This window comes from Linderina pennispora (assembly GCF_002104995.1).
Source record: "Linderina pennispora strain ATCC 12442 chromosome Unknown DL89scaffold_1, whole genome shotgun sequence".
NCBI lineage: Eukaryota > Fungi > Kickxellomycota > Kickxellomycetes > Kickxellales > Kickxellaceae > Linderina > Linderina pennispora.
Genome location: NW_024468249.1, coordinates 3,166,247 through 3,190,277, shown reverse-complemented (window position 1 = coordinate 3,190,277; position 24,031 = coordinate 3,166,247). Strand labels below are relative to the sequence as shown.

Here is a 24,031-nt window from a genome sequence, read left to right as displayed (position 1 = left end):
CTCTAGAGCGAACACGCAAAAGCTTTCGACCTGGACTGCCGACAAGCTGGGCAGGCCTTTTCCGTTCTCACGTCTTCTTCGCTCTTTATCTGCACTCTTCGCTTCTCTTTCACTTTTTTTTCCAAATAGAACAAATGTTTGCTTCGTCTGTTGCACGCTCGCTCCGCACTGGTAAGCTTCCCGAATTCAGGCTCAGGCAATCTCGCTGGTGTTTGCGTCTAAATCTCGCTCTATGCCTGTTGTGAATTTGTAGCCTCGCAGCGCTGGTTTCGCTACGTCGGCCGCCCGCCGCTCGTACGAGGACACCGTGAAGAACCTCCGGATCAACAAGGACACTCCGCGTTCTCATCCAGGGCTTCACTGGCAAGCAGGTAAGGAGCCGCTGTAGTGTTTTTCTCTGGCTGCAGCGCACACGCCAGCACATGAGGGCTTGCTACTGGCGAATAGGGATTTGCAGGCCAAAAAGGAAGCTTTTCTCCACGCCCCCAACCCGTCCAGCAGTGCGATTGGCCTCGCATGGTTTTTTCAGCCCGTAGTCGGTCCTGTCCCCCTCCTATCTAAACCGCGCTTTTGTTTATCTGTAGGGCACTTTCCATGCCGGACAGGCCATTGCCTACGGCACCAACGTCATTGGCGGCGTGTCGACCGAAGAAGGCCGGACAGACCCACCTGGACAAGCCTGTGTTTGGCTCCGTCAAGGACGCCGTGCAGCAGGCGTCTCCCGACGCCACTGCCATCTACGTGCCTCCCCCCTTCGCTGCTGACGCCATCCTCGAGGCCATCGAGAACGAGATCGGCCTGATCGTTGCCATTACCGAGGGAATCCCGCAGCAGGACATGGTGCGCGTGGTGCAGGCCCTGAAGACCCAGTCCAAGTCGCGCCTGGTGGGCCCCAACTGCCCGGGCATCATCGCCCCCGACGCGTGCAAGATCGGTATCATGCCCGGCCATATCCACAGCGTTCGGCAAGATCGGCATTGTGTCGCGCTCCGGTACCCTGACCTACGAGGCTGTCAACCAGACGACCCAGGCCGGCCTCGGCCAGACCCTGTGCGTGGGCATCGGTGGCGACCCGTTCAACGGCACCAACTTTATTGACTGCCTCAAGGTCTTCCTCGCAGACGAGGCCACCGAGGGCATTGTCATGATCGGTGAGATCGGTGGGATCGGCTGAGGAGCAGGCTGCCGAGTTCCTGATCCAGCACAACCTGACCCGCGAGAAGCCCAAGCCCGTCGTGTCGTTCATTGCCGGTCCTGACTGCCCCGCCTGGCCGTCGCATGGGCCACGCTGGTGCCATCATTGCCGGCGGCAAGGGTACCGCCCAGGACAAGATCAAGGCCCTGGAGAAGGCCAATGTGCTGGTGTCCCAGAGCCCCGCCCAGATGGGTGTCCTGATGCGGAAGCGCATGGTCGAGGAGGGCCTCATCTAAGGTGATCTGTTGGGGGGGGTGCTCGTGATGCTGGCCCGCCACATAGCCCGAAGCCCTCGCCTAGTAATTAAAGGATTCTGTTTATCGTTTCAAATCACGGGCTTTTCAAATTACCGAATTGTAAACGATGTCATAGCTGCCCTGGATCCTCCGCGATGCCTGCCCGATAACAAACGAGCGAGATGGCCATGTTGCACGGCCGGTCTGGACGCACTGTAGCGCACTGCCATATAGGGCCTTGTGGCTCGCATTAGCGTATGAGAGATTCTCACGCTGCGCTTTGTCTCGCTCCGTGTTACACATCATTCCAGACTATGCCGCTGCTCTTCCTGGAGGAACGAAGCTGTGAAGTGGGGGGGAGACCTTTTCCATGAACGAGCGAATGACATTACGTCTGCTGTGCACCTAAACAGCTATTTTTTCTACAACATATTTGCAAATCCACTACTCCCTACCTTTTAGATTTTCTCGGCGGATCTATCCTTGTACTACTCAGCCATTGCAAACCGACCACTGCCCGATCCAGCATATTTATACACATCGCTCCTTTTCACTAGATGTAGTGTAGAGGGATGGGCCCCGAAGGACGTCGTGACCCGCCCAGGACCGATCCAAGCAGATATATCCATGCCACGCGAAGCTCGGTCCTACAGGTGGGCGAGTGGGAGGGCGTGTACCAGAATAACGCAGCTTCCTGTACCATCCACCCCCAAATCAGTCCATATCAGGTGTTTGGGGTCTGTCCAATATTCTCCTTTTTCTTTCGCTTGCCGTTTGGAGATTGCCTTTGCGGCCACACCAAGACCAACGATATGACAGAATTGCCTTTTGCGACTGTGTGTTCCAACATGTCACCCCTTAGAGTAGGGGAAAATAAGCGGAACCGGCTCTCTCATACAAATGCTTGCACCACCGTTTCTTGGGGAGAGGGAGGAGAGGGGGCGGTCAGCCGCCAGATCATATAAAATGCACATGCTTCCCACTTGGGAATCGCGATTCTTCAAGTAAACTACTTCTTTCCTTATAGTCCCTGGCCCCTTTCTATATTATCACGCAGAACACCTGTGCTAATGAACGTTGTGGATTCCGCCCCGGTCGCATCCAAGGAAATCTACAGCCCAGATGCCAAGGCTGACATTGATATGCACTCTAATGCATCAACAAAGGCGGCCGACGAGGACGGGCACATCAAGCGCACCAGCTCCTCGCTTGGCGCCTTTTTCAACATGACCGGCCAGGTCCTGGGATCCGGCTCCCTCCAGCTTCCCTATGTCTTGGCACGCGGCGGCTGGATCGGCCTCATTGTCATGGGCATCTGCGGTCTGATCGCCGTATTCAGCGCCATCATCACCATCCGCTGTCTGCACGCCGTGCCCGGCAAGCGTCTTCTCGGATTTGTCGACATTGGCCAGGCCAGCTTCGGCAAGCCAGGCCGGTATTTCGCGTATTTCTTCCACGCCCTGTACTGCTTCGGCACGTGCTGCCTGTACATTATCCTGTCTGGCACAACGATCCACACGCTGCTGGTGCCGACGGGCGTTACGCTGGATAAGAAGTTCTGGATGTTCATCTGCACCTTCATCATGTGGGTGCCATACGTCTGCCTGAAGCAAATGGCTGAGACGGCCATTATCAGCATGTTTGGGCTCCTTAGCAGTATCGTCGTGGTCTTGATCGCTGTCGGCATTGCCTTCCACAAGCCGTATTTGGCCCAGGGCCCCATTCCCACCGATAACCCGCACGCTGTTGTCGACGGCACAACGATCACACACATGTTTGTGCACTGGGGCGGTGTACCCACTGCCCTGGCTACCTTCTCGTTTGCCTTCGCTGGCAATGCCATCTATCCGTATATCGAGGGCAGCATGCGTACACCGCGCCACTGGCCGTACGTGTCGGTGTGTGCTATGGTTGTGATCACAAGCTTCTACATGCTCTGTGGCGCCGCTGGATATCACGCCTACGGACATCTTACGGTCTCGCCGATGCTTGACAACTTGCCGCGTGGCGCCGCGAGTGTAGCCGCCCAGATTCTGATCGTCATACATGTAATCGTCGCCGTGCCCGTGCTCATGACGTCCTTGTCGATGGAGATTGAGAAGTCGTTTAAGATTACGCCGCAGTACATGGGCAAGTGGAAGGAGCGGATTGCACGTACTGGCTCGCGCACCCTGCTGATCGGTGCGCTCATGGGTGTCTCTATGGCCATCCCGTATTTTTCAGAAGTTATGACCCTTGTTGGCGCCTTGTCCACCGGATGCGTGTTCTTGATCGAGCCCATTCTGTTCTACTGGAAACTGTATGGTTTTAAGCGGATTCCCTGGTGGCAGCACATCGTTGGCGTCGTTATGCTTTGTCTAGGTCTCCTAGCCATGGTGCTGGGCACCAAGGACGGCGCTATTGCTCTCAGGGATGCTATTAATGCCGACAAGAGCAACTGATATTCCTCTGCAAATTCATACACATTTCAATCATTTTCCGCAATACATACTTTTTCTTTGTTATTGTAGTACGCTTGTTTCCACCGAGTCGTCTGACAGCACCAACCATCGCTGCTATGGATGTCATATGCATTGCATAAATTGCACACGAGAAAAGATAACCAACATCCCTTTCTCTTTTCTTTTCTGTTATGAATGTAGAGGGCAATACCGGCTGACCAAAAGGGGCATTGTGGAACTCGCTTATAGAAATGCGAAAAATAGCCGTACTCCAAAACAGGACAAGGAGGTGGATCATTTGCACGTCAGCTGCACGCGGCCATGTACATCGAGCACAGATTGAGCACAGTTCATATTTGGAAAGAGGTGAAGCGTCGGATGCTTTGATAATAGAGCACCACCAACCGTCAGGCTGGATGCCAGGTGGCATTCTGCGAAATAGGGATAATGGCGAGTGTCATGAATTGAGAACAAAAACCACTGCATATGTGGTTCGGGTGTTGTCGCCAGAGGGTATTGTTCATGCAATCAGAACTGATACCTGTGGAAGAGATCGATGAACCCTGCTCAAGATAAACTTGGGTCAGACACTTCCCTCCATGAAGCCAATATATCTACAGGAGTATCTGAAACCACCATCAATAGATAGCTTGAAGTACTGGTCCAACAATAGATAGATATCTGACTAACAGCATCACAATGTCACAGCTATTGCATTTATGCGTCCTCTCACGATGCAGCATGTCTGGCTACGGCATGGTAAAGATAAACATCCATCACACGCATAGTCATTATCACCTGCAGACAGTAATGGGAAATGTTCGACAATAGTGTATGCAGCCTCTACGGCCCTCACCAACCCAAGCCTTCGCCAGCCGCAAGCCAACTGCCGAATTATACAGCCTATTTGTATGCAAGCCACTTTTAGAGGAACTATACAAAGGGGTATGTCCATACATAGCGTACGGTTCCAATAATGGCTAGAAAAGTATTTTGGAGTATTGTAGACGAGGCAGAGAATGGGGCTGCCAACTTGAAGAGGGCTATTTGCTAGGTATTTATTGCCTCCCAGCCCGCCACCAAGCCGTTACATACTGGAACAAGCAATGCTCTTCCCTCTTGTTCAATTATATCTCAAAACATCCCTTTTCTCCTTTCCTGACACCACTATCCACTCCTTCATATATTTGCACAATGCCTACTTATTTTAACCCTTCCAGTGTCCATATTCCTTCGGTCGACCTGCCCTCGTTCTTTTTTGACACCGTGAAGAATAAGACAGTGTTTGGACGAAAACCCGAGATTCCGTTCCTGATCAGCGAGCAAAGAACGCTATCATTCGCCGAGTTCGAAACGTTCACATATGGCCTTGCCTCTGGACTCAGCAACAACGCAGGTCCTGAAGTGCGGAGACGTGCTGCTTGTGGTACTGCCCAACACTGTGTACTATCCTGCAGTCACCCTAGCAGCCCAGATGGTCGGCGCTGCTGTTTGCACTGCCAATCCGCTGTATACTGCACATGAAATTGCCCACCAGATCAAGCTGACAGACGCAAAGGATGGTTCTCACCATTGACGCCAGGGTTCCGGTTCTCAAAGAGGCTATAAACATCGCTGGGTCATCAATCCCTGACAGCCTCATATTTACTCTTGATGGCGCAAACTCGGTTTTCGATATTCTCTCAGACAAATCCTACCCGCGCGTCTACCTGCAAACGGACGATGGGGTCAAGAACACGGTAGCATTTATCGTGTTCAGCTCTGGTACCAGCGGGTTTCCGAAAGGTGTTATGCTCAGTCATCGCAACATCGTTGCCAACATCCTACAGATGATTGGTTTCGAAAAAGCGGATAAGGTGCAGACTAGACGGTTTGCGGAAATCGAAGAGGCCCGCATGTTCTCGGAGTCTTGCCCTTCTTCCACATTTACGGATTGGTGTGCATCATGTACCACCAGCTTTGCGCTGGACGTGCCCTAGTGGTGATGTCGCAGTTTGATCTTGAAGGCATTCTGCCAGAATGTGCAAAGGTACCGCTGTCGCACTGCTCACCTCGTGCCGCCTATCATCCTTGGCTTAACCAAAAGCCCAATAACTGCGAAGTACGACCTATCAAGCTTCATCTTCGTCAACAGCGGCTCGGCCCCATTGACCAAGGAGCTGCAGCAAGAGGCACAGAAAGTCCTGGGATTTCCAATGTGCCATGGCTATGGGCTAACAGAGGCAAGTCCTGGGATCTGCCGTCCGTATATTGATGATGTCGTATATGGATCCTCTGGTCGCCTGGTACCGAACATGCAGGTGAAGGTTATCGACAGCGATGGCAGAGAGGTTGGTCCTGGAAAATCTGGTGAGCTATGCTTTGCTGGTCCAAACATCATGATGGGCTACCTAAACAACCCAGCTGCCACTGCCGAGACGATCGATGCTGATGGCTACCTCCGCACCGGCGATATCGGACACGTCGACAATAAAGGAAATATCTTCATCACCGACCGCAAGAAGGAGCTTATCAAGTACAAGGGTTTCCAAATTGCGCCCGCCGAGCTCGAAGGGCTCCTGCTTGACCACCCAGCTATTCTGGATGCAGCCGTTATTGGTGTCTATGCCGACGCTCAGGAAACCGAAGTTCCCAAGGGGTTCGTTGTCCTCCGACCCGGTACCAACACGTCTGGTATTGTTGATGAAATCCACAAGTGGGTAAACAAGCGCGCGATCCAGTACAAGAAGCTACGCGGCGGGATTGAGGTTGTTGATGCGATTCCAAAGTCAGCAACTGGGAAGATCCTCAGACGTGTTTTGAAGGAGCGCGAGTCACAGAAGAGCAAGCAGATGAAGTGCTAGGCAATGGCTTATTTTTTTGCCTAAAGAGGTTATCTACTGCTCGAAAGTTGATATAATTAAAACCACTTGTCCATGCATCCTCAGCATAAGTAGCAGTGCACCAGCCACCAAGTGATGGGCAATTTACTGGTTGACAGTATTATCATATGCTGGCGTTGGAAAAGTCATGATAAGTTTCAAATAAGCACGTGGGATCCTGACAGATAAACCATATGCTTGAGTTTCTTCTGAAAGAACTTTTTTTTTTTTCTTCTTTCTTTCGTTAGTTTTTTCTTTCTTATTTATAAACTGTGTATCGCTCGTTTTAAAACTTGGTGCCAATGCAGATATGATTGATTATTGATGAGATAAATTTGAGATGAAATTGTGGCTAGAAACGATACTTTTTCACAACAGGATCAAACTGGACTCGGGCCATCGGATTCAGGTAGACACCGGGTTCTTGTTTGTCCGTGTACGGGGGCGCGTCCTTGACCTGCACGAATGTGTGCTTGCCAGTTAGCGCGTTGCTCCAGTAGCAGCAAGCCTTTGCTTCACGCTCCATGACCTTGTAATGGTATTCCTCCAGCGTGCTTTGGCCAATTGCCTGCAAGAACATAGTCAGGATGCAGCACCAACACCTCGCCACCGACCTGACCGAAACCAAATGACTTTAAAAGCGCTGCCTTTAATACCAGGCGTTTGTATCGAGCGGTTTGGGTACAAAATGTAGTCGTACTGCTCAAGCTCCTCATCGATATTGTCAGCGTTGCGGTTTCCAGGCACAATCCCAGTGCGTAGTGACTGCAGTGCACCAGACAACATCCATGCTGCAGCAGGTCCCTTTGGGTGGCCTGTCAGCCACTTTTGGCACACAGCAGGAACTGCATGTCCGGGTGTACGTCCGAGATGTCCAAACTGCTGATTGATAACGTGGGGCTCGTTGCGGTCGTTTGCTCTGGTTGATGTTCCATGGAAAGACACCAAGTCCAATGTCGTCGACAGTCAGTCCCCATGTCGCCAGTGAACCGCGCAGAGGCGCAATGGTTGGATCGCGGTGCCAGAACTCGTTGCACCACTTGTCCTGTGCATCCTTACGTAGCTTGGTAGCCTCACATTGAATGAACCTCGTTCGCGCCTCCACAAACATTTGTTCATCGCAAGGTAGTCCCTGGGATGACTCCTTCAACCGGACAACCTCACGCTGCAGCTTACCATGCTGACGGTCCGACCCACTGGTCGATTTCCTGGATCCGCTCCGCTAGCTCCTCGCGACGGTACTCAAAATCAAGCAGCGGTGATGGAACTGCCGTGGAAATTTCACGGGCGGTGGTCAGAATTCCTTGTCCAGGCGCCGGCACGGAACGGCCCTCTTTGTCTGTTGAGGTAGCGGTCATTGCCAGCACACCATATATCGGGGCGCCAAACTCGATTGCGGCTGAAGCAGACATCAGTGTCAGGATTCCCGCGCCCAGACTCTCGACAAAGCCGTTGCGGCTGGATGTGCACGGACGCGACATCTCCGCAGGAGTCCTGCCGCGCTTGCCCTCATCAATAGAGCTTGCCGTTGCGTTGACTTTGCCTAATGCATAGGCGGCGTCGCCGCTGTACGAGTCAAATGCACCGGCAACCATCATTCTAGGCTTTGCCGCTCTGAATGGTCTCCACAGCAACATCAAGCGACATGGCCGTGGTTCCGCAGGCGCCGACTGTAGCTTTGATGGGGCCGGACGATGACAAAGAGAAGCATGTTGGTCCAGGCGGCCACTGTGTTTATGAACATCTCCTGCACAACATCTGTTTTGACATCCTTGTCGAGGGCGCCGTTTCCAAAGATATCCTTCATAGCATCCGCGCCACCAAAGCAGGCACCAGTAGAGTTGCCAACCTCAGACACATGGAAATACTTGTATAGCTCGTATGGATCGGTTATTCCAGATCGCAGCAGCGCCTCGACTGTCGCGACAAGTCCATAAAGCACAACTGGGTCGACTACGTCAATGATATCTTTTGGGATTCCATAGCGCTCAGCGCTCCAGCCAGTTGGTAGCTGTGCTGTGACAAGTCGATCAAACTGCAGCGCCTTGGGGACCGAGATCACAGCACCCTTTAAGAACCGCACGGACCATGTTCCGTCGGGATTCTCCCACACATCAACCCTATCGCCGTTACCGCGTTTGAAATGGCCAGCCTCGTCCGCAGTGGCCTCGAACGGCTCCAAGTCATGGTCGACCTGGATCTCGCGCATCATTACAATGTTGTTCGGGTCGTACCCTTTTGTCGCTGAGGGATCAAGAACACGAATGCCAGTGCTGGCAACAATGCGCGACTCGTACCTGGCCTTGATATCGTGATCTTTGACTGGCTCGTTGCTCTCGCTGTCAACCCAGCCAATATAGACATCTCCAGTTGAAGCAAGTGGTCCGCTGTGGTGCTTGATCAGGCCCATGATCCAGGCCAGTTCGGCACACCCCTCGAGAGAAAACTCGCCATACGCTTCCATCTGCCACCGTGTCTCGGCGTTGCCAAACGGATTCACCTCTCCGTACCCGGTGACCACAACTACCTTGTCTAGATTGACCATACCCTCAAGGTGGCGCAGGTGTGCAAGCTGCTCGTATGACTTGGCTTCAGGGAACGGCATAGGAGTGGTTGACCAGCGGCTCAACATTGTCCAATGTGAAAACATCGACCATTCGCGTCGCAGACATCTCTTGGTGGTCCTGAGCCGCAGCAGAGAGAAGCGCCACCCTTAGCTTTCCTTGCTCTGCATAAGCGTGCCGAGTGCCAACCATCGAGCTTATATTCTCAGAGAACTGCTCGAATCCACCGCTCAGATCTGCCCATACCGGCGATTCCAGCGCAATATCGCAGATAGCCGGGTGCAGGAGACCAAGGATGTTGAATGCCATCTCCGAAGGGGAGAATGTGCGGACATTGTGCTGCTCAACCACTTCGGCCAACGTATCATTCAAATCCATCATGCGAGTGCCGCGCGTCCATCCAATATCCGCACCCACAATCGACAAGTATGCAGACCATGACTCAGAGCGCCAGCGGTTGAGTAACGTCTCAAGCCCAGCCTTGCTCTCGCCATACAGCCCATCGCCGCCAAACACGCCATGGTTTGGAGATAGAGGCAATATGGCTTGGGTGGGCGAAAGGTCTAAACCAAGCCTGGCCTTAACAGACGCAACCTGGCCCAACAGGCGGATGGTGTTGGTCAACATAACACGATGGGCTAGCTCAGACTTGGATCTGACCCCAGTGATGTCCTGCCCTATTTCTGAAACTGACGCAAACGGCACGATAAAGTCGAGATCCCAGTTCAGACCCTGCTCGCTGTAAACGAAGTCAACCAACTCCTGAATATCCGAGATAGAGCCCTGGTTAAACGGAACAACCACCAGCTGTGACCCGCGTGACCCATGCTTTCGATAAATGTCCTCAAAGTATTGCGTTGATTTGCGGCAGTAGCTGGAAGTGGTTGCCAGGACCTTTGCGCCACTGGCCAACAGCCCCTTGAGGACCTCGCTCCCGATCGACCCACAGCCACAGCCAGTGACCAGCGCAGTGGTGCCACCTAGCGAAAGTCCCTCTGTGCACATCTGACGCAGCCCGTCAAAGTAAATGTCGGTGTGTGCTTTGTTAAGCAGCCACGTGCGGCCGCGCGCCTTGCTCTTGATAAACAAAAACGACTCGTGATCAGCATTGGGCTTGCACATATGCTCGACGTACTCGCTGTAACTCGGCTCATCTTCTCTGGCAAGCTCCTCATATAGAACCTCGCCTGCCATAGAAACCGTGGTGTGCGGGCGGGTAATAGTGGCAACACCTTTATATACAGGTGGCTTGCTTTGTGCGGGTTTGGCGGCGGCCAAGACATCGGTAACGCTTTGCAGTGCTGCTAGGGCCATGTCGTCTGCCTGCTGTTCCAAAATCCCAACTGTAGCATGAAGGTATTTGACCAGCTGCGGAGTAGATCGATTGGCCAGCATCAGCATTTGCTCGGCACTTACACTGCGCTTCTCCACGCAGAAAACCATTGACCAGCTCGTACATATCGATGCGCACCCAGTTCCAGCACGAATCGTAAAAGCGTGCCTTGTTCTTATCGAACATTGGCTGTATGCCGCCAACAAACTCGTCGCCTAGTTCCGAAGACCACACCATCCACCTGAGCCCGCAGTCACCGTGTTATCGGCCATAGCAGCCTCGTACATCCGCTCATGCTTGCACAGATCCAATCCGATATGCTGCGCAAGAACCTTTATCTGCCGTAAACTGTGCTCGCGCTGCTCCTTCTGTGCCAGTTCAAACTCTGCACTGTTCACGACTGGTACGCCGTCGCCGCCTGCACTGCCAGACCCGCTTGACCCTGAAGCGTCAGCCAAGGAAATGTTTGCGCGCTTGGCATAAATCTCGGCCACAGCATGCAACCAGCGCTTTGCCTCAACCTCCTGTGTAATACGACTTGGAGGCTCCATGGTTACAGCCACAAGGAAAAGAGCTGTCTGTCGCTGCGCACCAAACCCGTATGCAGATTTCAGATATGCACGTGCGCTTGACTGGGTGAACCCGCCAGGCATTTTGGCAGCGAACATGCGGGCAATCAGAGTGGTTGGTGTCTTACCCAGCGCCCCACCGAAAGCCCCAATTGACGCGGCCAGGTCACCAAGCGGCATTTCTTCGGCCTTGTCTGGGACCTTCTTGCCGAACTCCTTCTGCAGCTCGCTGACAATCTCGTTCTGCAGCGTCGACTTGCCACCAGCAAGTTCTTTGATCGTCTTGCTGTCTGTGACATCGATCCAGTGGCTTCATCAGCTTCTGCGCCACAAGCATTTGGATGATTGCAATTGTTGGGACGGGCTGGTCCTCGATCGCTGGCAGATGCAGCAGTGGTCGAGAGAGCTGCCTGCTGTGGGGGTGCTTGAGCAGCAACGACGATTGGTGCAGCAGGCACGCCTATTCTCGGTGGGAATCCTGCCGTGCTTGTCAGCAACTTCAGCTTCATACGAGTAGTACACATCGCTCTCGTTCTGCAGGATATGTAGGATTGCCACGTCTCGCTCAGCAAATGGATCCGTCGCCAGTGTCTTGTGAGCCATTCCATTGAGTGTTGGCGTCGGTCCCACTTCAATAAGGCGGTCGACACTGAGTGTACCGAACAGCAATTTTTGAGTCGCAATCCAGCGCACGGGCGAGGCGAACTGGTATGCAATGAGCTCAATAAGCAGCGTACGAGCCAAATTCGATGTATCCTGGTCGTTCTCTGATAACTCGGGGCTAATTCCAATCGCGCACCTCCTGGGCCAAAATCGGTGAGTGAGTGATACTCTCTGCATACTGGAAGTAGCTCCTAGACACCTCAAACGCACGTGCAGTAACATTCGGGATGTATACATCGCGGAGCTGCTGATAGTCGACACGTCCGGCTGGGATCCGCTCTTGCAAGCAGCGACGGAAGCACGCAACAGGCTGGCAGTCAGCTGCGTCGAGTGTGAAGGAACATCAATGCCGGAGAGGGGAATCGTCGCACGACCGCGCCTAGGCGTAATGTCACCGTCCAGAAGCTCAAGGACATCCTGGATAAGCCTAACGGTATGCTCCTTCCCAGCGTGCCCAGATGTATCGATTTTCTTGCTGCTGATAATATCCAGCACTCGACGAAGAGCCTCCAGCTGCGACAGATGGCCAGTAACGACATACTGTTGCTCGTCAACATTAAAGTTAACCAGCTCCAACAGCTGCTCTCCCATGCATGCATATCGACTCGACGACAAAGCACAGCTCGCGCTCGCCAAACCCGGGAGTAACCCTGGTCGGATTCACTGCGACCATGCCGTACTGCGAGCAGTTCTGCTCATCACGCTCAACTGACATATTGAGCAGCATCCCGCGATAGAAGGTGATGTCGACAATATCTTCCACAGTGAATATATGGGTCATGGCTGCCAAGGCACCGAATTCGCCAAGAGAGTGTCCTGCAAACAGCGTACGCTCGGAAATAAGCGACTTTGCGCGCATGTCGGCAATGCATGCCAATGCGAACACTGTTTGCGCAGGCTTGCGTGAACTTGAGTCGCATTTCAGCAGACCAGCGACGGCTCGGTGTTTGAAGCTGCGTGTGCGCGTGTTGATGCCAGGGAATAGCGGAACGATGCGGACAGTGCCATCACCGTTTGGAACTTCGGTTGTCAGCGACATGTAGGAGCTGCGCACCGATGTCCCCTTTCGGCTGTCGGCTGAACTTGACGGTTACTTCGGTCGGGTTCCCGCGCACAATACTCAGCAATGACACCCCGTACTTTGCGAGCATATGTGCATCAGCGCGGATCCCACACGCCTGCGAGCTGCCTCTGAGGTCGCGTAAAGATCCATGCCCATACCGACTTTCTGGGCACCTTGGCCGGTAAATACCATTGCGGTCAGCGGCTGTTCAATCTCAGCAGTGCAGGTGAGTACTGTTGACCCATGTTGGTTAGTGGTCTCACCGCTGAACAACATACGGCCATTCTTCATGCCAATGTGATGCAGCTTGGTCTCCAGCCTGTCGCCAGGGAAAACCATGTCGACGAATTCTGCGGAATAGGCGCGCATTCTGTCAGGAATTCCGTGTGCAGCAGCGTCCTCGACAAATGCCCGCGTGGCTGCCGCCGTCCACATTCCATGAATTATCGTACCAGGCAAGCCCGCATAGTTGGCCATGTACGGATTGGTATGTATCGGGTTTATATCGCCAGAAGCCTCCGCATATGGGTGTGCAGAGCGTGGGGCTACTGTTTGCATCGACCTCTGGACCGGGATTCCTAGCCCGTCGAACAGCGACTCCGAATCTATAGCTGCTCCATGCCGTTGTAGGAACACAACCACAGGATTTCCCAGCGACTCGAGGCATTCAAAATCGACTTCACCGACAACGGTCTTATGTCCTGGTGCATAGCCATCTCGGCGCATCACGCGGCCAGTGGTTTTGATGTAGGAATAGACAGTATCGGTCTTGTAGCGATACTGCGAGTAGAGTTCAAACTCGAGTACACTGCCGGGCACGAGATCAGCATCCTGCGGTCTCGCTGGGCACGAACCAGTCACGACCCCGAAGGATAGCAGCGTCAGAAGGACTCTGAAGTGCTAGCTCTATGCGTGACTCCTTCACGTATCTGAAAGCCACCGACTGGCTTATGCACGAGCCTCGATAGTGGAATGACGTAGATAGGGACGCGACTGAGGACCCCATGCTGTAAAAAGCGAACATTGAAGAACCAGCTTCTTGCCTCCAACGACATTAACAAGCTCTTGCATGGATACCTCGTAGTCGACTGTGTCTCCGACTTTGAGGGACCGGAATGTGTCAGGAGAAGGAACACTGGTAGCCCAGATGCAGCATGTCTAACACACCCTCATTGAGTGGCGACATAGTCAAAAACTTGAAGATGCCAGGTGTAGCAATGACAAAGAGAGCATCCATTGGTGCCTGCATTTGCTGCATTTCCCGGGGCTGATAGTGTGCACACCTGTTTGCCAACCGCACGGCAGTACTTGGCCACGAAACTCCTCGGTAACCAGGAATCCACTCCTTCTGTACGGACCTTGTCGGATTGGTCATATCGACAGCCGACTCAAACGGTTCTCCGCAGCCATCACCAATGCTGGCAATAGCTCGCATTGGGAGGCATATGCGACTATCACGCTCGTCCATGACCTCTCGAATCAGTGCATACGGCGTGTCAGGGCGATATATGAACATGAACTCCACTGGCAGCTCTCGACCATGCGCCGAATGATATATGATCAACGAAATGTTGCCACATATATCTGCTGACAGATCGACATCGGCCGCCACCTGGATTACGGCGCGACACGCGGATCCGCATTGGCACACCATCAACAAGGTGCACTGAAACCACCTGTCCTGGTCGTGGACGCATGATGCTGCGCACAAAGTTATCCGTGAACTTTGGAGCCCTGGCGTAATCACTGGTGCTGTCAGCAGTGCGTGCAGCCACGACTTGCGTGGGCCAGTTAGCGTGTTCGACCCATGCTTCGAGGTCCGGTAGCTGTGACCCGTCATCAGGGAGCTGGTACACCCATGAGTCCTCGAGCATGTGGCGCTGTACCGAATCAGGCAAAAGCAGGGGTGCAGGCTCGCAGCCAATATAGTCGTCCACAGGGACCATCCATTTGTTGCCTCCATAGAACCGGATGCAGCAGCGCAGCAATCTGGCCGCGGTAAATCCCATCAAGAATATCCTTGACTGGCTCGTTCACCTTAGTCACATACCGCGCAGCAACAGGCCCTTGCAGGATGGTAGTGCGCTGGATATCCTGGTCAAAAACAGAATCGATGTCCTCAGACTGACCAATAGTGTCCTTGAGCAGCCAGCTCGCAAAGTCTTTGTCCAGTACTGGGATGAATGGAACTGGCTTCTGGCCACGACGTCGGCATAGCGCAATGAAGTAGGTAGCATCTGATGATGTGAGCAGCTGTGTGCACATGGCCGGGTAACACTTGGCAATCCAATCGGACTAGCTTTACTGGATCCGATATCTCTCCGATGGTCTGCAGCTCATATGCATGCACGTTGCCTGAGAACCGGTCTTCAATATGGCGGATGAAGTCTCCAAAAAGCACAAGATACGATGGGTCGATCCAGCGTGCTGGCCGTTGAATGTACATAAGCTCCGCCAGCCGCAAGGAGACTTCCAGGTACGTCATCTCCTCAAGGTCCTACAACGCGTCCATCGGTCTTTCTCCCAAACCAGGGGCGCACATGGTCGGCGTTCAGACGTGCAATGATGTAGTCGCGCTTAGGCCTCCAGTAGCAGCAGCAGCTTGTCACGCGGCTTGGACAGGATCGTGTCGTGCATCTCCCGGCAGAAAATCGCTGAGCGCGTCGCTACAGCATGCATCAGCTCGCCATATTCTGAAGGTGTTGTAATAATCCCACCAGCAGCCGCCACATACGTCTTCTCCCATTCGGAATCGACAAGCCCGGGTGTCTGTGCTAATAGCTGCTTGCCAGCCAGAGACGTGCCAGCTTCTAGTGCAGTCATCACGCGCGATGCAACCAAAATGCCGTCAGCCGGCATTGGCGCCCTACCGTAAGTCAGGCTCCAGTCACCTGTAAGATATGGAATTGTACCGTCCGCGTCACCAAACCCAGAACCAACGACAAGCACAATGTTTTGCTGGCCACGAATTGCCGCATACGTCTCAAGCAAGGGCTGGTGGAAATCCTCGCATGAGTGATGGCCGCCAGCACGTCCGCCGGTCCACTGAAGAATAACAGGGAAATCCGAGTTGTCGTGGGCTATCTGAATGACCTTTGCGAATGGCACCGGCAGTCCCAGGCTTGAATGAGACGTGCTGTAGACCAGCAACACGGAAGCTTTGGATAATCTCGTTTGCCACTTCCAACGAGGGCACGCCGGCACCAATGCACACACCGGCAATCGGGAATCCGGCCCGTCGAAGTCGGAGGATCTCCGAGTAGTGGAACGCCCACAGCCGCTGGTTGAGGTAGATGCCGTTGAGCGTGATTCCCTGGCCCGGCCGAATATACTGCATCAGGCTATTGACCTTGGCCTCTAGAGCTTCCCTCGTGAAGATTCCGCCACCGGCGAGCTCGACATGGTACCCAGCCTGACTGATTGCGCCAACGAATTTCTCGTTGACAGTAGTGGGTGTCATGCCACCAACCATTAGCGGCGGCATGCCCAGTATGCGATGCATTGGCGTGTCAATATGCAGCTGATCGTTGTGCGCCGTGCGAACAAGTCGCGGAGCAAACTGCTTCTGCCAATTATGTGCCTCGATTACATCTGCAATGTCCTCTTTGAACAGCTCTGCCTTGGATCCCAGTGGAGAGAACGGGTCAGCCAATATGGCGCTTGTCGAAATCACTGCTTATGCCGCGACCTTCTAGAACAGAATGCGTAAACATACCGAATGCGCTGAACCGACCTGGACTGAAGTCGAACAACATGTGTCTCGTCAGGAATGCCAATAGCAGCTGGCCAGTCGACAGGAAGAGCACATGTGCATTCAAACAGGTGTCGAGTCAAGTCCTGCTCACCACGCAGATCGTGTCCGTCATTGCTGGCTCTAACTGTCGAACCGTAGGTCCTGCTGCATCCAGCACCCACCCCTTCTCGTACGCATATTCCCGCTGCTTGTCGATAACCGGCTGGAGTAGCTCACAGTGATATGGCCCGTTGATGGTCAAGTATGACATCTTTGCATTCGGCTTGCGCTGCGAGAACGGCACCCGAGATTGGCTTGCCATCTGGCTGTGCGCATTTCCCGCGAACCCACCGCACGAACTTTGCCAATGGCGCTGTCATACCTGACACCACGAACTGATTACGAGTGTTGACCAGCGACAAATAGACGCTCGCCCACTTGCCTGACTGCCGTCCGTTGTACTCGTGGATAAGCTGGAGCAACTGGGGCTTGTCGATTCCGCGCACAGACACCATCGGTGCCGGTGTGCCCTCGTGATTTTCAGCCTCTTGAACGAGGTCATGGCTGATGTGTGATTCTGGTCGCTCCAGTTCTGCCATGGCACCTACAAGCAGCAGAATCCCGAAGGACACGCTCCGATAATGCGTAGAATGAGGCTTCATCCTGTCACGGCAGCAAGCAGCACTGCGGTGGCTGTTCCTTGGCTGTGTCCCAACAGCAGCTACAAATCGACAAGAAAACATGGTGAGTACACTGCACCGTCGCTTAACCTATCCGTGTGAACGCCATCTTCTGGCCCCTTCCATTAAAAAGCACTGGCCGCACCATACCTGTAAAGCTGTCTGTCAGTTCGCCTGGAGATATCCCAAGGGTCTTGTACAAGACCATCACGTGCATGAGCTGGACTAGCCCGGTGATCGGAATGGCAACCGACACGTGTGCGAAATAAGTATCGGGTGGCTGAGTGCTGGGATATGTACACCATTGTACGGGGTCCAAGCCGCTATCGTAGAGCTGAGCAAGCCGTGGGTCCTGGCATTCGCGATCAAGAAACGCTGACATTCGGGAGACAAAGTCGCCGAGCAGCGGTGCGTACACATCAAGCAGCCAGCGTGCCTCGTCCATGTAATTCTCCATGCCACCCTGGCCACCAAACAGGGCCATTAAACTGACATCTGGGTCGGAGAGTAGTGCCGGAGTGTAGTGTGGTATGCAATGGCTGCCATGGGGCTCAGTCAAATTCCACACAGAGTAGTACCCTCTGAGTACTCGGCGCGCCTGCTCCTCATCGAGCCCGTGTCGTTGGATTACTAGGTGAATATCTGCATCTTGGCAGAACGAGTCACAAAAGTGGCCAAAGGTGGCCAGTGCTACAGCAGCATGTCGAGAGCTGCAGTAGCCGACAAACGAGGCAAGAAGCTCGATGTTGCAGGTGTATCCGATTGGCTCCTTAGCAAATCCTAGCCGCCAAACGTCGGGCATCGTGCGCAATTAACCGCTCAATAGGAACCTCGACGGCCAGAGTATCGGTGGAAACCGATATAAAGGCGTGGGTATCAGAGTACGTGGTCATAGCTCGCGAAAAGTAATTATCTAGAAGCCAGAATGACAAGAGGTTATGACATACAACGAACAACGACGACGAATACTGAAGTGCGAGGTGGAATAAAGAGCAGGGAGAGAAGAAACCAAAAGGGTGGAATTGGCTTTTCGAAAAGGGGGCCGCCAACTGCACTTATATCTGGACAGTCTTTTTGCCATGGGTCCCTGCCCTTAGTTCTCCCCTCGCTTCGTGGCCTAAATGGATAAGCAGCATTACAAAGCACTACATTTCAGCATTGCTCAATTGTACACCAAAAAATATTTGATAACCATTCTCTCCCTTCACGCAACTACACTAGCGTGACATTTCCTATGCCACAGTTTAACCCCCTCGGGTGAGTACGCAAACATGTAGGCTTGAAATTGGCTAGTGATACAATGCTCGTACACCTCTTCCCCCTCTTCCTCTCTACTTTCCACTATGCGCTTGAAGCTGCCCTTGTCTACTTGGAAAAGGTTGTTGGCTTATTTCTGTCTCTGCGCCATCAAAACATACAGGAGAATGTCTTGCAAGAGTGTTTTGAGGGACACGTCCCTCCCTCACTCTCCGAGCACAGCACACTAGGCACAATGGTCTAATAAGTCGATACAATGAGTATAGTGGCGGCAGGAATTGGCCAGGCTCTCAGCAATGTCTGCCTGAACGCATCGGTGTTTTGCTGGTGTCCACATTGAACCCAAATTGCGCCGGTTGCAAATTGTGCGGACTGGGCGATGAATAGATGCATGCATACGCTTTGCCAACAGCACTCCTTTTGTTGGCAGCCGTGTATCCAGTGGTGATTGATATAGATGAGGTGTGTGTATGTGGCAAATCAATCCTAGTTGTAAGCAGAGCGTTGTGGTCGTTTATTGCAATTCCGTGCATCTTCTTCCGCTTTTGGGCAGAGCAAGGCGCCAAGCGCTGAAAATGAGTACGAGGTTATCTGAGACAATCGTGGCAGTGGCTGGGTTATCTGCCGAGAGAGGCGAGGAATTGATGGCGTTTCTGCTGCTTGCTCTCCTCTTCTCTCCAGCATGGCATGCAGAAACCCAATGCAGACATACGGGGCGTGCGAAAGGCATTTTTCGATGTCCGTGACATGCTGCTTTGAACTCTAACCCAAATTTGCACTCAAGACGAGTAATTGAACCATGGTACCAGTGGACATCTGTATCCGGTCTAATTGCGCTGGTCTTGAGTATGTGAACCCGGAAAGGGACACCATGTACTACACCCCCTTACTTTCAAAGGCGACAACAAGCCAGGGTCAGGAAACGAAGCTGTTCCTCCAGAACAACAGGCAATTCCACAAGCACATTGTTGGCCCGGCTCGTTCTTCAAGCATTGGTGTCTGTAGGATGCTACGCCCCTATATCATGCCCCGGCACAGCAGGGCTGATCGAACCCCCACCTATCAACAACAGCGAACAATGGATGCGGAATTTCAGATTATATTTTTGTTTTGCTCTGACATCCGTATTGTAATCCAGTTTGATATAGTGTATGCTTGCTGGCATGCACAGTTGAATAGTGTTGTGGTTCAGCGACAGGCCTATGTAAGCCAACGACAATGGTGGAAGGAAGGAAGTCGCTTGTACCGCGAGGCTTATTTCTCCTGCTGTTTTGTGCACGGAATTGTGAACTATGTGTTGAGATCCTGTCGACACCAACATTCGGGAGGTAAAGCAGGGAGACAGTGCAGTTCAGTTCGAGTGCGGTTTTGCGCACAGGTATGATGATGTAAGTTGCTAAACCTGCCGTAGAATTGCAATGGGCGCCTCGCAATAGGAAGCTGCTAGGAAAATTGTTATTCCGGTCTGTTCCGCAGTCAGTCCACAGGCATGGCATTCGCTTTACAAGGGATAGTACGCAGCAAAATGCCAAGGGCGTTGATTTGCAAATAGTGCATGCATGAAATACATCGGTACACTGGAATAGTATGCGAGAAACCACACAGAATACCACAAATGTAAACTCGATACCATCATGACAGAGAAAAACATTGGGAAATTTGAGTTTCCGACGACTGCGAGTGTAGATCGGGATCAGCCTCGCTAGCTCAATGGTAGAGCATCAGGCTTTTAACCTGAGGGTTGTGGGTTCGAGCCCCACGCGAGGCGTTTTGCCTTCCTGGCATTTTTGCGCTGGAATGTATGGCCACGGTTTTTTTTTCTTCAATGTACTGGCGTAGTATGGCGAGGTGGATGTATTTACGATTAAGGCGAGTGGCTATGTGTACTTTTTGGTTCAAGGGTGCAGCTCGGCCCACATGTTGGGGACCAGAACACAGGCAGCGACCCACAGCGTGTAGAAGGCAGTAAAGATGCGGTAGAGGAGGTTGCCGCCCTTGTAAGCAGTAGATGTGCCAGAGATGCGAAGCTGGACCGCAAGGAAGGCGACAGCAAAGAAGTGGTAGAACAGCATATGCGGTTTGGCCACCAGGCCCGACAGGAAGCCCGACGGGTCCATGGTGGCGCGGCCGCCGCGGCCCAGGTACACGAAGCAGGCCTCGCGCAGCAGGCCGAGCTCCTTTGACTCGGCAGCAAACAGGGCGTGCAGGGAGACAGACAGGGCGTTGACGACGAGAGCGCGGGGGCGGCGCTGCCAGTACCACTTGGCCTTCAGGCGCTGCATATCGCGGGGGTCGTCGTAGTTGAACTCCTTGAGCAGGTCGGCGAACAGCACACAGTCCCAGTGGCCGACGGTCATGCCGCCGCCGGTCAGCGGATGGCGCACATTCAGGGCGTCGCCGATCCACACTGCGCCATTGATACGGTTGTTGACGGCCGGGATGAACTTGTTGCCAATCACGCGGATGCGCTTCGACTTGTCGATGGTGTCGAGCAGCAGGGCGTTGAGCCCTGGGTAGCGGTCTTTAGGCGCTGCGTTAGCCAGCGAGCTGCGTAAGATCGTGCGCAGCTTGCCGCTCGCATCCGAGGGCAGCGAACTGCCAGGGATATCAGCCAGCACACGGGTCTCGGTCTCCGACAGCTGGTACAGCAGCAGCGGGCCGACGCCGTCCAGCAGCACATGTCCGTTATGTGGCATCGGCAGCGGGTTGACGTCGGGCGACTGCGGGGTAGCCACATGTGTTGTGGCTCCTTCGGGACCGTCGAAGAACTCGGAGGAGCGCACTGGTTCGTGCTCGATCAGCAGCGCGCAAAAGTGCGACAGCAGGTGGATCGGCTTCTCGTTCAGGATCTTGCGAAACTGCGAGGTGATGCCGTCGCACACAAGCGTCAGCTTGGGCATGACCGCGTAGGACTTGTCGCCCTCGGGCTTCGAATGCACCGGCCCGATGCGCACCCCGCGCACCGTGGTCATCGTCTGCTCGCCGTTGACCAGAGCGTAGTCGGCAATGAGCTCGGTTACCGATGCCTCCAGGCACGTGATGTTGGGCCGCGACTTGGCCGCCGCGCGGATCTGCATCACCAGCCGCCCGTGGTGGAAGCTGACGCCCTTGAAGCGCTTCTCGCTGCCAGGCTCCTTCATGTACGGAATGTAGATGTGCTTGCCCTTGTATGCAACATAGTAGCCGTGCACTGGCACGCCGCCAATGCCCTTGAATACGCTGCCCAGCCCGAGCCGCTCCAGCGCCTGGCACCCGGCCGGCTGCATCAGCTCGCCGACAAACCGGTCTGGCTCGTTCCAGTTCTTTTCCACCAGCAGAATGCTGCGGTCCGGGTGGTCCTTGGCAATCCGGAACGCGAGCGCTGCGCCAACTGGCCCGGCCCCGATGACCACAAAATCGTAGTTCCTGGTCATCACCTCAGCATCCATCTGGTCGAAGGTCACGATCTGCTCGCGGCTGTTGTAGAACTCGGCGAACTCGTAGGCGCCCTGCGTGGGCCAGTTCTCGTTTTCGTCCATGACTTGTACGGCGTCGGCAGTCATTGTGAATTGAAGTAGCGAGTACAGAAAGAAAGCGGGGGAAGCAGTCGGTTTGCTGGTATTGCTTCTTCCGAACCTGGGGGGAAGGTTGGGTGAGTTTTATACAGAGGAAGAGACGCTTGTCGGAGAAAAAAGAAACGGCTGGGGTTTGTGCTGGTGGTGCTGTTCTTCGGCCGGGCTCAGGACTGTAGCATAGGCGTGTGGAATTGCGAATACCGGCGTGCAAGGGTGGAAGACGGTAAAAGGGACGTTTTGCAGACAGGAAAAATAGCAGTTTTAGTGGGCTGTTGTGCTGAGGATTTCCCGGCCAGCAGAAAAAACACTGCAAGCCAGAGCCGAGCCCGCAATTTGCACATGAAAGCCCAGGCAAACCCCCATTTCTGATTGCTTGGCGATGCGGCTCTGATATCAGGTGACATGTTCGGCTGCCAGCTCCAGCACAGTGGTACCAGAAGATATTGATGACTATCAAGAGCTGAGATTACAACACAAGTGAATTGGAAAAAGTGAGATGATACTATTTAAGACGTGCCAGGCAATGTGGCCATGGGGTGAGTGGGGCGGCGCTCAGACTTTGCCAAGCTTGTGCCAGCACCTCTCCTGTTCCACATGGCCTGGGCAGTGGAGTCAGTTTAGACATTGTGTCTGGCGCTGGCATTAAAGTCCTCATCGAAGGCGTCGCCCAGGCGCTGCGTGTCGGGCGTGCGACCAGAGCCCATTGAGCCATCGGCCCCCGTAACCACACCTTCCTCGACCTTCTTCTCCTCGTTGTTGGTGACGAGGCTGCCAGCCGAGTCGCCGCGCTTCTCGGTCTGCAGAGTGCTTGGCGCAACCTCGCACAGCGGCGGCGTCAGCTCGACCTCGCCGCTACGCACCTGTGTTGAGGTACAGCGAGATCGGGTCGTACGGCGTGCCGTCAGGCATCAGGCCAAGCATGACCCGGCGGCGCTCGACCATCTCGGGCGAGTCCTTCATGCGATGCCTGCCGACCTCCATGGGGAACTCGATCCGCAGCAGCCGACCCTTCTTCGTCACATGCCAGTACCAGAACCATGCCGCCACATACCAGCACCCAGGCGCAATATACCACGCCAGCAATACGTCGATTGTGTAGTGGGCGCGGTTCGCAATCACAATCAGCGAGCCGGCAATGCACAGGCACCAGACGAAGAACGTCAGCCCGCGGCCGATCCAGTTGCGCGGCGAGAACGACGACCACGCCATTGCCGAGATCACAAAGATCAGGGTGTGTCCAGAGTAGATGGCGTCGCCGCACCGGTGCAGCGTGAAGGTCGTGAAGACATTGCCCACCACGTACTCGCACGATGGCCGCGGGTCAGGCACCGATGTAATCGCCACCGTCGTAATCCGAATCAGCGACGCCAGCGACCACGCGCACCCCATCCGCGAGATCACCCGCCACGGCCGCTCGTGCGTTACCACCAGCAGCGCCGTTGGCACGAACATCAGCGCGTCGAACATGTCCGTCAGCCAGAGCAGCTCGATCATCCCGATCCAGTCAAAGAACACGTCCGGCAACGTGTACCGGAACCCGAGCGCTTCCTCAACCAGCCGGCTGCGCTGCGAGGCCACGTTCGCCATCACGTTCATGAAGTAGTACGACATGCCGAAGACGATGCCCAGGCATGTCAGGAAACACTATGCATACCTTGTCGAGCCACCAGTGCCGCTGCACGCGCCGCCACACGTAGTTCACCGGGCGCTGCGTGAACGCCGGCAGCTTTGCTATTCCCCGCTCGACGAGAGCCTTGATGTCGGGCATGCCGTAATGTGCGTATGTGGAATAATAAAATAAGGTGGTTGTGTAACGAAAGAAAGAAAGAAAGAAAGAACAGGGCCTGGTGCAAAAAATAGAAAGGTGCTGACCAACACACGT

General features: G+C 54.0%; 6 protein-coding genes and 1 non-coding gene across 7 annotated transcripts; 4 read left to right on the top strand and 3 right to left on the bottom strand.

Moving 5' to 3' along the window:
• Positions 1-39: 39 nt before the first annotated feature.
• On the top strand, positions 40-1,876 carry DL89DRAFT_264792 (alpha subunit of succinyl-CoA ligase). The gene is made up of 8 exons (XM_040886376.1): positions 40-208; positions 262-341; positions 499-500; positions 585-626; positions 652-934; positions 960-1,141; positions 1,176-1,235; positions 1,315-1,876. Exons 1-8 carry the CDS (start codon positions 135-137, stop codon positions 1,429-1,431), a joined length of 840 nt encoding a protein of 279 aa, XP_040748211.1. The 5' UTR covers positions 40-134; the 3' UTR covers positions 1,432-1,876.
• Positions 1,877-2,384: 508 nt separating this feature from the next.
• Positions 2,385-3,900, top strand: DL89DRAFT_264791 (uncharacterized protein). The gene has a single exon (XM_040886375.1). It carries the CDS (start codon positions 2,502-2,504, stop codon positions 3,870-3,872), a length of 1,371 nt encoding a protein of 456 aa, XP_040748210.1. The 5' UTR covers positions 2,385-2,501; the 3' UTR covers positions 3,873-3,900.
• Positions 3,901-4,990: 1,090 nt separating this feature from the next.
• DL89DRAFT_264790 (acetyl-CoA synthetase-like protein) lies at positions 4,991-6,831 on the top strand. The gene is made up of 4 exons (XM_040886374.1): positions 4,991-5,286; positions 5,330-5,434; positions 5,472-5,842; positions 5,879-6,831. Exons 1-4 carry the CDS (start codon positions 5,067-5,069, stop codon positions 6,713-6,715), a joined length of 1,533 nt encoding a protein of 510 aa, XP_040748209.1. The 5' UTR covers positions 4,991-5,066; the 3' UTR covers positions 6,716-6,831.
• Positions 6,832-7,021: 190 nt separating this feature from the next.
• On the bottom strand, positions 7,022-18,343 carry DL89DRAFT_320387 (uncharacterized protein). The gene is made up of 26 exons (XM_040891203.1): positions 17,649-18,343; positions 17,489-17,618; positions 17,010-17,262; positions 16,813-16,972; positions 16,059-16,544; positions 15,546-16,018; positions 15,466-15,508; positions 15,231-15,422; positions 14,894-15,178; positions 14,538-14,838; positions 14,284-14,458; positions 13,958-14,060; positions 13,099-13,756; positions 12,957-13,051; positions 12,476-12,925; positions 12,205-12,432; positions 11,999-12,172; positions 11,711-11,964; positions 10,872-11,509; positions 10,745-10,845; positions 9,352-10,701; positions 8,379-9,317; positions 7,919-8,337; positions 7,677-7,821; positions 7,419-7,633; positions 7,022-7,287 (listed from the first exon to the last, which is right to left on the bottom strand). The coding sequence occupies exons 1-26, from the start codon at positions 18,138-18,140 to the stop codon at positions 7,086-7,088; spliced, it is 8,961 nt and encodes a 2,986-aa protein (XP_040748208.1). The 5' UTR covers positions 18,141-18,343; the 3' UTR covers positions 7,022-7,085.
• Positions 18,344-20,291: 1,948 nt separating this feature from the next.
• Positions 20,292-20,363, top strand: DL89DRAFT_t9. The gene has a single exon. It is a non-coding gene; the product is annotated as a tRNA-Lys (tRNA).
• A 70-nt stretch (positions 20,364-20,433) lies between these two features.
• Positions 20,434-22,221, bottom strand: DL89DRAFT_264787 (SE-domain-containing protein). Its single transcript, XM_040886373.1, has one exon. It carries the CDS (start codon positions 22,135-22,137, stop codon positions 20,491-20,493), a length of 1,647 nt encoding a protein of 548 aa, XP_040748207.1. The 5' UTR covers positions 22,138-22,221; the 3' UTR covers positions 20,434-20,490.
• Positions 22,222-22,766: 545 nt separating this feature from the next.
• DL89DRAFT_254751 (uncharacterized protein) lies at positions 22,767-23,917 on the bottom strand (the record flags this gene model as incomplete). The annotated part of the gene is made up of 3 exons (XM_040885297.1): positions 22,767-23,001; positions 23,042-23,715; positions 23,804-23,917. 3 exons carry the CDS (start codon positions 23,915-23,917, stop codon positions 22,767-22,769), a joined length of 1,023 nt encoding a protein of 340 aa, XP_040748206.1.
• Positions 23,918-24,031: the final 114 nt, after the last annotated feature.